At 49.1% G+C, this 16,724-nt stretch overlaps 2 protein-coding genes across 2 annotated transcripts in view; both read left to right on the forward strand.

The window, feature by feature from the left end:
* The window catches only part of trpn1 (transient receptor potential cation channel, subfamily N, member 1), a 56,602-nt gene extending 44,972 nt beyond the window's left edge, over positions 1-11,630 (forward strand). The window contains exons 21-32 of the mRNA XM_067256245.1: positions 7,189-7,285; positions 7,368-7,466; positions 7,578-7,712; positions 7,901-8,008; positions 8,098-8,295; positions 8,636-8,845; positions 8,959-9,458; positions 9,555-9,726; positions 9,861-10,232; positions 10,478-10,832; positions 11,170-11,310; positions 11,494-11,630. Of these exons, the coding sequence (XP_067112346.1) occupies positions 7,189-7,285; positions 7,368-7,466; positions 7,578-7,712; positions 7,901-8,008; positions 8,098-8,295; positions 8,636-8,845; positions 8,959-9,458; positions 9,555-9,726; positions 9,861-10,232; positions 10,478-10,832; positions 11,170-11,310; positions 11,494-11,630 (2,524 nt within the window). The remainder of the gene's footprint in view (positions 1-7,188; positions 7,286-7,367; positions 7,467-7,577; positions 7,713-7,900; positions 8,009-8,097; positions 8,296-8,635; positions 8,846-8,958; positions 9,459-9,554; positions 9,727-9,860; positions 10,233-10,477; positions 10,833-11,169; positions 11,311-11,493) is intronic.
* A 3,407-nt stretch (positions 11,631-15,037) lies between these two features.
* LOC136962461 (G-protein coupled receptor 20) lies at positions 15,038-16,144 on the forward strand. Its single transcript, XM_067256246.1, has one exon. It carries the CDS (start codon positions 15,038-15,040, stop codon positions 16,142-16,144), a length of 1,107 nt encoding a protein of 368 aa, XP_067112347.1.
* Positions 16,145-16,724: the final 580 nt, after the last annotated feature.

A 16,724-nucleotide genomic window follows, 5' to 3' on the forward strand; every position in this document is an offset into this window, starting at 1 on the left:
GACTTCAATATATATGTTCTGTAGAGCAGTGATTCTTAACCATAGGGCAGCGACCCAAACTTGGGCCGCCAGCGCCCCCTAGAGGGCCGAAAAAACCCTTCAGTTTTGCACCTGTGGACCGCAAGGTCCGCGAGACTGCGTGCAGCTTTCGACCATGTGGAGGCAGTAATGCAATCAGTTGTTTAAAAAGCGCCAATACACAGAGAAGAAATGTTTACGTTTTTAAAAAGAAAAAATGAAGACGAACGTCCTGCCGACATCCCCACCCAAAAGACAAAGTTTTTGCGGAAAATACAATCTCGACTTCATTAAATACGGTTTCGTAAATGGAGGAACTGAGGCAGTGCCAAAAGCCCAGTGTGTGGAGTGTGGCCCTCAAGCACTCAAAACTACAGCGACATCTAGAGACCAAGCACCCGATGCTTGTGGGAAAGCCGGTGGAATATTTTAAGAGGAAGGAAAGTGGGCTGCAGATGCAGAAAAGGTCTGTCGTGTCACTGACAAGCAACTCTAAATGTGCATTGAAAGCCAGCTACCTCGTAGCCAGACGTGTAGCACCGAGTAAGAAAGCATTCACCATAGCGGAGGAGTTGGTTCTGCCTGCCGCTGTTGATACAGTCAGGTCCATAAATATTTGGACATTGACACAATTGTCATCATTTTGGCTCTGTATACCACCACAATGGATTTGAAATGAAACAATCAAGATGTGCTTTAAGTGCAGACTTTCAGCTTTAATTTCAGGGTATTTACATCCAAGGTGAACGGTGTAGGAATTACAACACATTTTATATGTGTTGTAATTGTAATATGTAATATGTTAACATTTCAAATTGAAGTTTGGTATCTATTTGCTGGGGCATGTTTTGAAAATTAAATCTCAAATGTCTATTTCTTTTTCATTTTAATTAAGTGAAAGATTGAGCACTCTTGAAGAAGAAAATTAAAATGCAAATAGGATGATTGATTACTAATTTCATTTATGAGTCAAATAATGCAGCCACATTCTTAAAATGCAAATGCATTTCTGGAAATGCATTTGCATTTGAATTTTGGTAACGATTTGCTTCCATAATTGGACCAATCCGAATGTCATGCAGAACATCGTCCTCCCCTATGTAAATCGGCCTGCATGCTGTGGCGATCCATTTAGCTAAAGCTATGGTTAATTTGCTGGAGATTGACGCGTGCATTGCCGTATATTACCGGAGTTAACGCTGCTGCTGCTACCGCTGTTGCTGCTAAAGCTGCTGCTGTTAGATGTGTGCTTTGCTTGCATTTGATATTTGGGTTTGCTTTGCCTTCGGCAAGGGCACAACCTTTGTTCTCTCACATATATATTATTGGGTGTGCTCAAGCCTTCGGCGAGAGCACAACCTTTGTTCTCTCACATATATATTTATTTATTATTTATTTTCGCCCCTCTAAGGATCAGTCAATATTTGGACTACATACACAACGGCGGTGTCAAAAGGTTCGTCTTGGTAGCGATTGCGTTGGTTGTATTTTTATTTACGTTCCGTTGCATGGTTTAAGTAGAAATTGCGTTTTTGTGGTGAAAAGTGAAGCTAACGGTGGCTAATTTGCTAGCCACAGTCACTGACGTTACTAACGTCACTACGTCACTAACGTCACGAAAACACGCGTGAACATTCGTTTCACATCTGTTAACTTGGGGGATAGCTAGGCTAACTATAGCTTTACTGCAAGGCAGCTGCAGGAACGCCACAAGCAAAGAGGCCAGGGTGATAACTATTTACTCATTTTACTTTGTGATGTGAAACACAATTATGAAATGTAATGTACAATATTAGCTGATATTATTAAGGAAGTAGGCCCACATCTACTTTTGGAAACGGTAGTCTACTATTTCACTGAAGCATTAGCATCATGACATTAGCCTCTGTTGCCCGGGCAACACATACTACAGTGGTCTATGATGCATCTGTTTTCAATCTTTAAAATAAAATCCAATTCAACCAACGCAATCGCTACCAAGACGTACACAGCAGTAGTCTACTAGTACTGTACCGTAGTAGTACATTTAGTCATTTAGTCTTTTTTTTTTTTAGTAGTACAATTTACCGGGGCAGCTTCTCCACACAGGTCTATATCGCATTTTGCGTTGTTACTGACAATGATCGCTACCAGTGAGCTTTTTATGAATGAGCGATTTTCCACTAAATAAATGTCAAGCTTATTTACGTTTTGGGGGGCATATTTTCAGTTAGCAGATGGGACTGTCTGAAGTAGAAGATTCCATCTTCTACTGCCGGGTAACGTCGTAGAATAATCTTCAAAGGGGGTTCTTTATTAATGAATGAATGCAATGAGTAGGCTACATGCCTGAAAATATCACGAGAAGGGAAAAACTTAAAATGACATTTAAGTCATAGAGATTAGGTCCATTTTTACACCGGTCTGCCAAATTTATTCGTTTTGATTCAACGATGAGGCTGCCTCTTGCAGGGGAAATGAGAAGACATCTATTTCATTCTACACTTCACTCGTATTTTCAGTTGTAAATGAGCAGCAAAAAAAATTCCTTTAAATCTATTTAATCTTTATAAATAATAAGTATGCATTTTCATATAAAATATACAGAAATCAGTTGTAAAAATTTCATTCAAAAACGGACCCCTGTGCAACCGACTCAAGCAAGCACACCCTACAATTTCCCCAGAAATTGTACCCTCTCTAGTTATTATTTTTATTTCTTTTTGCCCCCCTAAAACTCAGTCAATATTTGGCCTACATAGACAACGTAGGTGTCAAAAGTTTCGTCTTGGTAGCGATTGAGTTGCTTCTATTGGAATTTGCGTTCCGTTGCATGGTTTAGGCTTAAGTTAAGTTTTTGTGGCGAAAAGTGAAGCTAACGGTGGCTAATTTGCTAGCCACAGTCACTGACGTTACTAACGTCACTGCGTCATTAACGTCACTAAAACACACGTGACTACCTTTGGCAGAACATTAGTTTCGCATCTGTTAACTTGGGGGATAGCTAGGCTAACTATAGCTTTACTGCAAGGCAGCTGCAGAAACGCCACAAGAAAAGAGGCCAGGGTGATAACTATTTACTCATTTTACTTTGTGATATGACACACAATTGTGATGTGTAATGTACAATATAAGCTGATATTATTAAGGAAGTACATCTACTTTCGGAAACAGTAGTCTACTATTTCACTGAAGTATTAGCATCATGACATTAGCCTGTGTTGCCCGGGCAACACATACTACAGTGGTCTATGATGTAGCGTTATCTGTTTTCAATCGTTAAAATAAACATTCCTCACATATACATTTTCGTTGTAGGATTTATTCTGACATTAGTAAACGATTTGTTGGTGAAATTACCATTACCTGTCGTTTCAAACCAGTGTAGCTCACTGCAACGCTGTAGCTTACGCGAGACACACTACAAAAACATCTACACTACACAGCTGTTTAGGAAGTCAAACGGCGACAGAACATGTTCGGCACTCTCCTTACTTAAATCAAAAGTCTATCTAACTACTAACCTGAACTTCATTGCCACAGCCTAAACGTTGTCAATCTGTTAATGAAAATAATTAATTTCAGCTTAAACCGTACAACGGAATGTTAAATCCAATTCAACCAACGCAATCGCTACCAAGACGAACACAGCAGTAGTCTAGTACTGTACCGTAGTAGTAGAATTTACCGGGGCAGCTTCTCCACACAGGGCTATATCGCATTTTGCGTTGTTACTGACAGTGATCGCTACCAGTGAGCTTTTTATGAATGAGCGATTTTCCACTAAATAAATGTCAAGCTTATTTACGTTTTGGGGGGCATATTTTCAGTTAGCAGATGGTACTGTTTGAATCGCGATTCCATCTTCTACTACCGGGTAACGTCGTAGAATAATCTTCAAAGGGGGTTCTTTATTAATAAATGAATGCAATGAGTAGGCTAAATGCCTGAAAATATCATGAGAAGGGAAAAACTTAAAATGACGTTTAAGTCATAGAGATTAGGTCAATTTTTACACCGGTCTGCCAAATGTATTTGTTTTGATTCAAAGATGAGGCTGCCTCTTGCAGGGGAAATGAGAAGACATCTATTTCATTCTACACTTCACTCGTATTTTCAGTTGTAAATGAGCAGCAAAAAAAAAATGCTTTAAAATCTATGTAATCTTTATAAATAATAAGTATGCATTTTTATATAAAATATACAGAAATATCAGTTGTAAAAATGTCATTCAAAAACGGACCCCTGTGCAACCGACGCAAGCAAGCACACCCTACAATTTCCCCAGAAATTGTACCCTCTCTAGTTTAGGCTGGAATTACTCCGGTGATAACTAAACTCAGCATGACAATCAGTACACACAGCCTTGGTTTTGTCAACCGAGCCGTCTGGCAACTTTTTGAAATCCTTTTCCATCATTCAGCTACCGTCTGCAGTCGAAGTCATGTGACGACAGGTGATGTAGTCGATGAATACAATGTTTTAAAAGGATTAGTGAATGTAGCAACTGTTTGTAGGTTCAAAGTTATTGGTATCTTGATATAGCTAATGTTTTTCAACTTACCATGGTCCCAAGATCCCATAGGGTACTAGCTCAGTCAGGCTACAGTGAAACCGTTTTGTTGTCGTTTTTCCTTGTGTTGACACAGTGGGACTTGACATGGCTCATCTGTCTCCCACCATGTAACCAGGGAGGACAAAACAGTTCATCATTTCATCACTAACTGACATACAGTCTGAAAACTGAGTTTTACTGAAGTTGTATTTATCTCAGCTTGTGAACATCGGGTGCTTGACTGAGCTGCACTCCTGTGACCTCCTGTTTGATTGTAGAAACAGCTACCAAACCCTGAAGAAGACACACATGAATACATTCAGTTTCATCCAGGAACAGTAGGATCAACCAGACGCTCTGGTGATTGGCCTGCTCCGTATTCTCTTGCCTCGGGGGTCAGGATGTCACCGTGGAGATGTCTTTTCCACCACAGCTGGGTCCAGTTGTCCATGACAATGCTGATTTTCTGCACGACCTCCTCCAGGGTCTGTAAAGAGAAGAATTCCTCAGTATCAGTGCAACATGTTGGGGATTGAACTTCAGTCTCCTAATTGCTTAGCCAATCATACCAATAGACCATCCACTTACCCTTTCTAGTTACTATAGGGTGTGTGTGTGTGTGTGTACGTGTAGTGGTCGATACAGAATTAGAAAAGTCTACATGACAGATGTCTGAATTATCTGCAGACGTTCAGTATAGCGCCTGGTCCTATTGAAATCTGAGGTGTTCCAGGTATCTACCAGGGGTAGGTTCTCTCTAGAGAGTTCCTCCCTGTGGAACCTCTGAGGTTCTTCCTCAGTCTGGGAGGACACCTTCTCAGGCTCAGGCAGCAAGACACAACAACAACAGCCAAACAGTCACCCTCTTTCTGGGATTTAACATATCCAAAACTATTAAATCCTTTCAATCCCGACCATTTTGGGTTTTATTGTACTGCCATGGCATACATATAAGTAAAGATGCAAATAATGTGGGGTCTCCAGTCTATAGATGATATTAGGTTACCTGTCCTCTGAGCAGTGTCAAGGCCTCCATAGTCATCTTCCCAGCCAGGGTGAGGTAGACTTTGGGATAATGTTTGGGTCAAACAGGGGCCATGAAGAAAGTCAGTGGCAGGGAAGATGTAGAGACATCAAATACTGTACATCCTCTTGGTCTGAGGATGAATATTTAAAGTCTAAGCCAGTGGTTTCTCATCTGAAAATAGAATTTGGACTAATAACATGTGGAGTGAGAATCAATGGTCTAATGGTAGCTAACACAACAGGTCAGCAAGAATAACGGGAGAACAAATCTTGCAAGCAACTTTCTCCTTCCTCTGTTTTCTTTTTGGAGTCTCTTCTCTGTAGAGATCCCTGGGTCACTTTGAAGTGGGGGGTGGAAACTAGTATGTCCTTTTTTATTTGTTTTTATTAAAACTATAACGTCACCACCACATACAAAGTAGTTTTTTATTTTAATTGCCATAGTTCTATCACTGCTGGCTTGTTATATCATGCTAAAACATTAAAGGGGTCATAGATAGTTTTGGGGGGGTATTTCACACTGTTCCTTAAAGATCCTGTAAAGTGGAATTGAAAATGAGTTTTAAGTTAATCACACCACAGAAGAAGTGTTGTTAACTACCCATCCAAATTCAAAGAAGAAAAAAAACATTATGTTAAATTAGGCTTTGAAATCGTAAGAAAATCAGCAGTCTTCTCTGCTTGAGACTGGGGGGGTGTCCCCTGAAGGAGCTGAATCTCTCTGCCCCCTCGAATTAATTGAATTTAGCAACAACAGCAACACTAGCTAAATCAATTGCAGATATCAGAAAATACCTACCTGCAGTCTCTGAGTGTTTTATGTATTCATTACTTTGTCTTCGTACCAGCTGAGTAACAGAATGCAACCGTCTGTGATCCGACGTAGATCGGTCGCTGTGACGTAGATCGGTCGTGTTTTTGCTCCGCCTATACAAAACCTGGAAGAGAAACTGTTCAACGGTCAAACTCCACATTTCAGTGCGACAGTGAAGTTTACAGGAAATCATTTCACACGTATATAATGTACAGAGAAGCAAAACATGTACACATTTGCTTTACAGGATCTTTAAGGTCTCCGAATAGGGTATGTAACATTGGAGCCTGGATATATGACAGGGAGAAGCAGGGAAGCGTGGGAGGGTGACGAACATGCTAGCACAAGGAAGGAACGGAAGAGACTTTATGCAGACCTCGTAATTGAAAACGGGGAATTTGAGGTTCGGTCGCATTAACTGGGCTGATGCGTAGGAGTTGATTGGAGTGAAGGAGGGGTCTTGGTGCGCTATCTTCCTCCCGAACTTCAGTTAATCTAACTCCATTTAGTCTCAATCTCAATGCACTTTTCATTCCTCTCTAAAATCCTCAGAAGAAAGCAAATTAAAATGACCATGTATACACAAAGAAGGTGTTTCATAGATAGACTAACAAAGATACAGAGCTGTCCACAGGTACTGGAATAAACAAAGATAGTTTCGTGCATTGGTAGACTTAGGGTGAATTTGTCTTTTGAAGCTTTTAACGAACCATAAGTCATAACATTAAAATGAGTTTTGTTTTTTATTTCCATAGTCTTTCAAACCTTTTCATAAAACATGTGTCCCCCAGACCAGTGGCTCTGGCCCCCTCCACCTGGCCTCCTCCGGGGGCCATGCGGAGGTGGTGAAGGTCCTGCTGGAGGCTGGAGCCCCCCCACTCCTGGAGGATGCTGTGAGTCACACACACATTGAATTAAACACACATACACCATGCACACACATACATTTACCAGCATGTTCCTGTGAGTTTGCAGGAGGGGATGACTGCAGTTCATCTGGCAGCCAGAAGGGGGCACACTCATCTCCTGGAGGTCCTTAAACACAGCCTCTCTCTCAGCATCAGTAGCACCAAGGTACAGACCCCTGTCTCGCCGACAACCTGTGTGTGTCTGTGTGCTCATAGACAACCACTGCTATATCACATCTCTGTACCTGGTAAGCAGTGTGTGTGTGTGTGCGTGCAGACAGGGCTGAGTGCGCTGCACGTGGCAGCGTGTCACGGGCAGGTGGAGGTGGTGAGGGAGCTGCTGACCCAGGTTCCTGCCACCATGCGCAGTGATGCCCCTGGTGCAGGCCCCAGGGGTGGCACCCTGGCAGAGGTAAGCATAGGGGGTTAGGATGGGTATACCTCAGTGGTTGGGCATTTGACTGCATATCATCAGGTTGCAGGTTTGAATCCCACTGCGTGCATTGTGTTCAAAGCATCTGTCAATACGTGGGAGTAAGTAACAGGGTAGAAAAGCTAACATGCTGCTTTGGTGGAATACTTACGCGCGTGTGTGTGTAGTCAGGATACACTCCTCTCCACCTGGCCGCCCAGTCAGGTCACGAGGGAGTGGTCAGACTGCTGCTCAACTCTCCAGGTGTTCAGGCGGACGCACAGACAGATGTCCAGGTACCCCCCTCTGTGTGTGTGTATTAGTGCATGCTCTTGCCTATGCGTCCGAGTTTGTGCTCTCGCTGACCCCCTCCCCTTCCCCCCAGGGCTCCTCCCCCCTGCACCTGGCGGCCCAGCGCGGTCATGTGACCGTGGTGGGCCTGCTGCTGAGCCGCTCCGCCCCTCTGCTGCACCTGAGGGACGAGGCGGGGCGCACCTGTCTTCACCTGGCCGCCGCCAGCGGACACGTCGCCATGGTGAGGCAGCTGCTGGGCCAGGGGGCTGACATCAACATCACTGACCAGGTGAGACACAGACAGGAGAGACATAGACAGGTGTGACAGACAGCTGAGACATAGACAGGTGTGACAGACAGTTGCGTCCAGGAGGACAGACAGCTGAGACATAGACAGGTGTGACAGACAGTTGCGTCCAGGAGGACAGACAGCTGAGACATAGACAGGTGTGACAGACAGGTGAGTCCAGGAGGACAGACAGGTAGACGTACAGCTCCAAGATGATATGATTATCCGACTAGCTAACCTAGCTAACCCAGTTAATCAAGTTCATAGCTCTTAACTAACCTAGCTAACCCATGTCTTAGCTAACCTAGCTCTTAGCTAACCAGTCCCCTCGCCTGTGCAGGCTGGCTGGACGGCGCTGCACTGTGCTGCCCAGGCCGGCTGTCTGGACGTGGTGCGCCACCTGGTGGAAAGTGGCGGCAACACGGGCGTGGAGTGCCAGGAGGGCAGGACGCCACTCCAGTACGCCGCCATGGAAACACACCTGCACACCCTCAGCTTCCTGCTGAGGCGAGCCGACAATAACACACTCCGACTGCTGGAGGACAGGAAGGTCTGGACACACATACATGCAAACACACACGGACAATACTGAACAAACAAACAAACACATACATACAGTATAGTCACAGATATAGTATATGTGTGTGGGGATCTGCTCCCCAGTTTGTGTTTGACCTGATGGTGTGTGGCCGTTTGAACTCTGACCTCTCCCTGGACGAGTTCATCCTGTCGTCCCCCGCCCCCCTGGACACCGCCGTCCGCCTCTCCCGGGCGCTGGGATTGGCCGCCCTGCGGGAGAAGGAACGCTCCGCCGACCTATCCGCTGCGGCCGGGCACTGCGAGGGCGTGGCCTCGGACCTACTGAGTATGGCGTCCATGGGCGTGGCTGGGCCAGGACCGGGTTCAGTACCAGGGTCAGGGTCAGGACTGGGCACCGGGGCGGTGCTGTGCTCGGTGGACCACAGGGGGCTGAGCCAGCTGGACCTGCTGCTGGAGGCTGGCCTGCAGGGGGTGGTGGCCCAGCCAGCCGTCCAGGCCTACCTGTCTGAGCTGTGGCTGGGCTGCCTGGCTCACTGGGACCCCTGGAGACTCCTGCTGCTCTTCATGGCCATGCTGCTCTGCCCCCCGCTCTGGGTGGCGCTCTCCCTCCCGCTCACACACAGGTAGAGTTAGACACACACACTCCCACAGTGTCAAGTATCAGTGTATTCCTAATCCATCAGCTAACACTGTCCCCCCCACCCCCTCACCCCTCCCAGGTACAACACTGTGCCCATCGTGAAGTTCATGTCCCACCTGGTGTCCCACCTCTTCCTCCTGCTCCTCCTCATCCTCACCACGGTGTACCCCCCCCTCAGCCCCCCCCACCTCGGCCGGCTCACGCCCAGCTGGACTGACTGGCTGCTGCTGTCCTGGATGGCTGGGATGCTGGTGTGTGTGGGAGGGGGGGGTATCATTCCCAGTTTGTGTACTAACTAACGAACAACAAACTAACTTTTCATTACTTCTCACAACACACAGACATATGTGGCCGTAACAGTGTGTCTGTGTGTGTGTGTGTCCAGGTGTCAGAGCTGAGCCAACCAGGAGAGAGGGCGGGGCTAGCGTGGGTCCGCGTCCTCGTTCTGCTCTTCGCCGGCTCCGCCCTCCTGTGTCACTTCCTGGCTGTGGTCCTGCAGGGCTTTAGCCCCGCCCACCTCCACTGCCTGTTCGCCCGGAACGCACTGCTGGCTGTTGCCATGGCGCTGGGCTTCGTGCAGCTTCTGGACTTCCTGTCGTTCCACCACCTGTTCGGGCCCTGGGCCGTCATCATCCGAGACCTCCTGAGGGACCTGGGGAGGTTCGCTGTGATCCTGGCTCTGTTCCACACCGCCTTCACCCTCAGCCTGACCGCGCTCTGCCAGCCTGTGTACCCCTACAGACACCCTGACCCCGCCGTCACCTCCAGCCCTGGCCGTGAGTACACACACCCTGACCCCTAGCCCTAACCCTGAACCCAACATGACCTTTACCCCCTAGATCTGCCGCCTCCCCCATCCCTGGCCCTGAGTACACGAACCTAGACCCTGCCTTGACCCCTGACCGTGACAACCACCAAAATGATTTCCTGTCTCTTTCAGACTTCCTTGACAACGCCACGGTCCCAACATCGCCGGGTGACGAGCCAAGCGTCAGGGAGGAGGAGGAGGAGCCAAGCCACACACCCCTGGAGCTGTCCGTCCTGCTGTTCTTCGCTCTCTTTGGTCTGACCGACCCGGAAGCCCTGCCCCCTCTCCGCCAGTCCCCGCCCACTGCCGCCTTATTGGCCCGCCTGGCGTTCGGCAGCTACCTGGTTGTCACGGTGATCGTGCTGATCAACCTGCTCATCGCCATGATGAGTAACACCTACCAGAGGATCCAGGCGCGCTCCGACGCAGAGTGGAAGTTCGGCCGGGCCGTCCTCATCAGAGACATGAGCCGCAAGTCAGGAACTCCCTCTCCCCTCAACCTCGTCACGCACCTGTATCACTACGCCAAGGTGCTCTGCAAGCACGCAGGTGAGCCGGGACTAGCTTCAACTGGTTTCTTCTCTGAGGGTTTAGGTTGGTTATCTTTGAATCTCTCTGTGACAGCTTGTAAGAAGGACTATACACATTCAATTATCTGGTATGGAACAGGTTTTACTGGAACATAAATGTTTACCTGTAGAGTAAATCCTAAACTGTGTGCATGTGGACTTGTGTATATGTGTGTGTGTGTGTGTGTGTGTGTGTGTGTGTGTGTGTGTGTGTGTGTGTGTGTGTGTGTGTGTGTGTGTGTGTGTGTGTGTGTGTAAATACGTGGGTGTCTGTGTGTGTGCACGTGTCTGTGTGTACATGCGTGTGTGTGTCCCAGGTAAGGTGTGTCCTGGGGAGGGGGGAGAGCTGAAGTCTGAAGAGGAGGATCCGGAGGGGGGGGGCGGCCGGGGGGCCCGGGGGTCTCTGGACCTGCTGACTCGCAACAGAACCAAGAAGAGAACCCAGATCCAGCCTGAGGGTGAGCACACACAGGTTCTATCTAGGGTTCTAAGTTCCATCTGATATGTTGTTATTGTTACTATGGTTGCACTCCATGATTTTCTACAACTCTATGGTTCCCCCTACAGGTATATGGTTCTCTCTACAGTTCTGTGGTTCTCTACAATTGATGGTTCTGTCTAAGGTTCCTCTGGGTTCTCAGGTGGGGTTCCTGGTTGCTGGAGGCAGGCGGGCCAGGTGAGGGTGGAGCAGGTGTCAGACTGGAGCCTGGTGGTGCAGCGCTACCAGGCCCTGAGGGGGCAGAGCCCTGGGGTGGGTCACCTGGGGGTCACACCTTGATTGAAGGAGACGGGAGACTCTCCTTCCACGATACACTGCCTTGCTGACACACACAGTCACACACACACACACACACACACACTCACATTGCAGTGTGGGAGAAGCATCTGGTGACCAGAATCAGGAGGGTGCTCTGGAACTGTGAGAAAACGTAATCAACGACTAAAACACTGCCAATCACTTACATTTACATTTAGTCATTTAGCAGTCGCTCTTATCCAGAGCGACTTACAGTAAGTACAGGGACATCCTCCCCGAGGCAAGTAGGGTGAAGTGCCTTGCCCAAGGACACAACGTCATTTTGCATGGCCGGGAATCGAACCAACAACCTTCTGATTAATAGCCCGACTCCCTAACCGCTCAGCCATCTGACCCCCACCCCCCCCCCCCCACTTAGTATAACCTCATTCTGACTTAGGTGTTAACTGTACATCTGCATGTCTGGTGTGATTATAATATATATAACAGATATATAACATGTTCACGTAGCATGTGTGTTTATCCAAAGGGATCACAGAGGGGGGATTTGAACCTGCAAGCATTTGATATGCAGTCAAATGCTCTAACCACTGAGCTACAACCTCCCAGGATGTATGATGAGTGTGACCCTGTGTTATATGAGCTGAATTCCTCCTGTATCTGTGTGTGAGCCTGTAAATGATGAGCTGTATAATCCCTGGATCTGGAGTGGGACACTACATTGTAATAACACTGAATAAACAAACTGTATGGAAATAAACATCCTTCTGTACTAACAGGTGTGATGTCATTTATCCCCCTTTTTTTCTGTCCTCATCCCCTTTCCCTCTCTCTCTCCCCTCCCACAGTCTGTCTACCCCTCCCCCCCCTCTCTCCTCCCTCTCCCCCCTCCCTTCTCTTTCCCGTCCTCCATTCTGTCCCCTTCTCTTTCCCCTCCTTCCCTTCTCTCTCTCCCCTCCTCTTTCTCCCATCCTCCTCCTAATCCAAACAGTGTGTCAGCAGCACTCTCCTCCGCAGCGTCAGAGATGGAGGGACGTTTCTAGGAGCTCTCTGTCAGGAAGTGTCTGAGCCCGGGGGGGGGGGGGGGGGGGCAGATGAGAAGGAGGGGTTGGTGGGAGGGGGGGTCGGATGAGGAGGAGGGTTGGTGGGAGGGGGGGTCAGATGAGGAGGAGGGTTGGAGGGGGGGGGGGGTCAGATGAGGAGAAGGGTTGGAGGGGGGGGGGGTCAGATGAGGAGGAGGGTTGGTGGGAGGGGGGGTCGGATGAGGAGGAGGGTTGGGGGAGGGGGGGTCAGATGAGGAGAAGGGTTGGAGGGGGGGGGGGTCAGATGAGGAGAAGGGTTGGAGGGGGGGGGTCAGATGAGGAGGAGGGTTGGTGGGAGGGGGGGTCGGATGAGGAGGAGGGTTGGGGGAGGGGGGGTCAGATGAGGAGGAGGGTTGGGGGAGGGGGGGTCGGATGAGGAGGAGGGTTGGGGGAAGGGGGGTCAGATGAGGAGGACAGTGGGGGGCGGCAGGCAAAGTGCCCTGGTAACTGTCACAGACACACGCATGGAGAGATGGACATACACATGGAGAGATGGACTCACAGACACACACGTTGGAGCCACTTTGTGGACAGAAAGACTGGTGAGTGTCACGGTGACATATGTTTAACTTCCCCTGAGCTCCCCCAACCCCACACACACACCCTCATATCCCCCTTACACACATCCATATACCCCCCGACACACACACAGGCCTCTATATATCCTCCCCAGCTGTGAGAGAGCGAGACACTGAAGAGATTTAGAGAGGCGAGGAGGCACGAACAGAGACAAAGTCGAGAGAGAGAGAGAGAGAGAGAGAGAGAGAGAGAGAGAGAGAGAGAGAGAGAGAGAGAGAGAGAGAAAGTCCCCAGACTTCTGCTGAGGAGAGAAGAGGAGAGGAGAGCCTGTGAGGAAGAAAAGAGAGGTGATGAGGAGGGGAGGGGCTGTGTGGAGTGCTGCCGGAATGAAAGGAACATCTAAGTTTTCTACATCCCAAGAGATACACAGAAGAAAGCGATCTCCTGATCTCCTGTGACCTGTCGCACCCTCTACAGATCTCCAACACCAACCAGACTGGTGAGTTGAGAGAGAAGTATTGAAGTATTGATCATGTTTTGATCAAGTATTGTTGATGACCACGGTTTTGATCTTCAGAAAACGGTTTTCTCAGGTGAACAGGGGTCACAGTGTTCATGCAGAGATGATGTCATCGTCTCTCTGACTCCAAACCTCAAACCATCTTTTAAATAGCTCGTATCATTTTGGCCAGCTGGTAAAAGTTTCTATTTGTTAGTTTAAAGACCACAACAACAACTGGTTTTGTTTGGTGATGGGAAAGGCTGTTGTTTTTATAGCAGGCTACTGACTATCCTGTTGGAATAGATGATTAGTATCAGGTGTGTCATTGACCTGTTGATCAGGTGATCAGGTGAGTAGACAGGGTTGCTGATGGGAGTTGTAGTCTTCTCCCCCTGGTCCTCAATTTGACTCCATTTAGAGTCGTGCCTCTGTCTGTCTTCCTGAGGTCTTCAACCTAGCGGGGAGAGAGGCTGGACAATCATGACGCCTCACTTTATATATATATTTATTTAATACCCCCTAAGAAGGATTGATGCTGTTGTGTGTGTGGGTGCGGAAGTGGATAATTCCATCCCTGATGATTCCATAACCAGATGACGGGCTTGTAAACAGAATCAGAATCAGAAAGGGGTTTTAATCGCCATGAAAGTTTGCACAGACAAGGAATTGAGTAAGGCAGGAAGGTGCATACATTCAACATATAGGGATCATACATCTAGAATAGTGGTGTACAAGTCTAACTATACTAACGGTACAAAGTCGAACCATTACTAAGGGGCTGTAATAATTTAGAATAAAATAAAATTGACTCAGAACCGACCGGGCTTTGATTTGATCCAGCTTTGTGTGTGTGTGTATGTGAGGTGGGGGGGGGGGGGGGGGGGGGGATTTTAAAGTTGTGATAGTGGCATGTGGTAGCAGCCGGAGGCTTGTAACAGTGTTTGGTGTGAAGCGCTGACCGCTGTTGACCACTCATCACTGTGGCGTCCATTAGTAGCGCTGTTTTGTTACTTGTTTCCAGTCATCATTGTCAGGCTTCATTCCTGGTTTAGAAAGCTGTAAATGTTTACATGACGGAAGATGACTTTGTGTGCGTGTATCAAATCACACGTAATCCAAATGTATTGAGTATTTGTATAACCTTGTATAGCACCCTTACTTCAACCTCTTACTCTTCACACTCCACTAAGACCCTTCGCCCTTCCTCCCCCTACCCCATTTGTTCCGGAATTGACTTGTTCCACATCTTTCCTAGCAGTAACACATTTTACCCTGTTTCAGGAGCTGAAGAAACACAAGACGACATCCATCAGCGTTTCTTCATCATGGACGCCTCCTCCACCTCAACCCCCCCCTCCTCCATCTCTAGCAGCAACACTACCCCCCCAGACCTACATTGGGCACCAGACCTGCACAGACTCGCCCACCTGGACCAAGCCCTGTACAGGGACTTCCACTCCCTGTGGGTGTCTCTCATGGTCCTAAACTCCCTCATGTTCGTGGCAGGCGTGGCCCTCAACAGCCTGGCGCTCCTGGTGTTCTGCCGCCACCCGCCCCCAAGCTCCGCCCCTGTGGTGTACACCATCAACCTGGCGGTGGCCGACCTGCTGGTGGCGCTGTCGCTCCCGGCGCGCGTGGCGCTCTACCACAGCGAGGGCTCCTGCTGGCTCTGCTCCTATCTCCACTCCTTCAGCTACTTCGTCAACATGTACTGCAGCATCCTCTTCCTCACCAGCATCTGCGTGGACCGCTACCTGGCCGTCGCCATGCCGATGCGGTCGTCGCGGCGATGGCGGAGCCCCGCCGTGGCCCGGGCGGTGAGCGGCGGGGTGTGGGCGCTGGCCGTGGTGGTGACGTACTCCCTCCAGAGCCCCGCGCTGGGGCCCACTTCCTGGTCTGTCCCTGCGCTCTTCTCCCTGGCCGTGCTGGAGTTCCTGTTCCCCCTGGTGGTGATGCTGGGGTGCACGCTCCGCGCAGCCTGGGTCCTGCTCAGCCACCCCCAGGGGATGGTGCAGGGCCGGGGGAGGCGGGGCCGGGCGGTGAGGCTCCTGGTGGTGGTTCTGGTGGTGTTCACCGTGTGTTTCGGCCCCTTCCACGTACGCCAGACGCTGGTCTACTTCCGGGTGGTGGGGGAGGGACCTGGGCAGGTGCTGGCCTATCACGCGACGGTGACCCTGAGCAGCCTGAACAGCTGCCTGGACCCGGTGGTCTACTGCTTCGTCACTGACCGCTTCCGGGTAGCCGTGCACCGCGTGTGCGGGCGGGGGAGGGGGGAGGCCAGCGAGGAAGCGAGAGGAGGAGGGGGGGGGGAGGAGGAAAGGAGCTTTAGGGAGTCGGACAAAGCTGTAGCTATCGTTCAGAGTGTTGTCACTCTCACCCCCCTTTCTAAGATGGACCAGTCCATTTACAAACCCGACACCACCACACCCTGACTAACATGGACCAGTCCATTTACAAACCCGACACCACCACACCCTGACTAACATGGATCAGTCCATTTATAGACCCGACACCCCCACACCATGACTATAGTCAGTTGGCTGAGCGGTGAGGGAGTCGGGCTAGTAATCCGAAGGTTGCCAGTTCGATTCCCGGTCATGCCAACTGATGTTGTGTCCTTGGGCAAGGCACTTCACCCTACTTGCCTCGGGGGAATCTCCCTGTACTTACTGTAAGTCGCTCTGGATAAGAGCGTCTGCTAAATGACTAAATGTTAATGTATAACGGACCAGTCCATTTATAGACCCGACACCTCCACACCCTGACTAACATGGACCAGTCCATTTATAGACCCAACACCCCCACACCATGACTAACATAGACCAGTCCATTTATAAACCCGACACCCCCACATCCTGACTAACATGGACCAGTCTGTGTGAAAATGAGACAGTAGACTAGAAGGCAGATGAGATGTTTTGCGTGCACTCCATACACACACGCACACACTCCACACACACTTCACACACACTCCACATACACACTCACTCTATGGGTGTACCAAGAGCATGC

The sequence above is a fragment of the Osmerus mordax genome, chromosome 18 (assembly GCF_038355195.1).
Source record: "Osmerus mordax isolate fOsmMor3 chromosome 18, fOsmMor3.pri, whole genome shotgun sequence".
NCBI lineage: Eukaryota > Metazoa > Chordata > Actinopteri > Osmeriformes > Osmeridae > Osmerus > Osmerus mordax.

Excerpts from the sequence above, each read along its gene's own strand:
- LOC136962461 (XM_067256246.1), top strand. The coding sequence starts at position 15,038 with ATGGACGCCTCCTCCACCTCAACCCCCCCCTCCTCCATCTCTAGCAGC.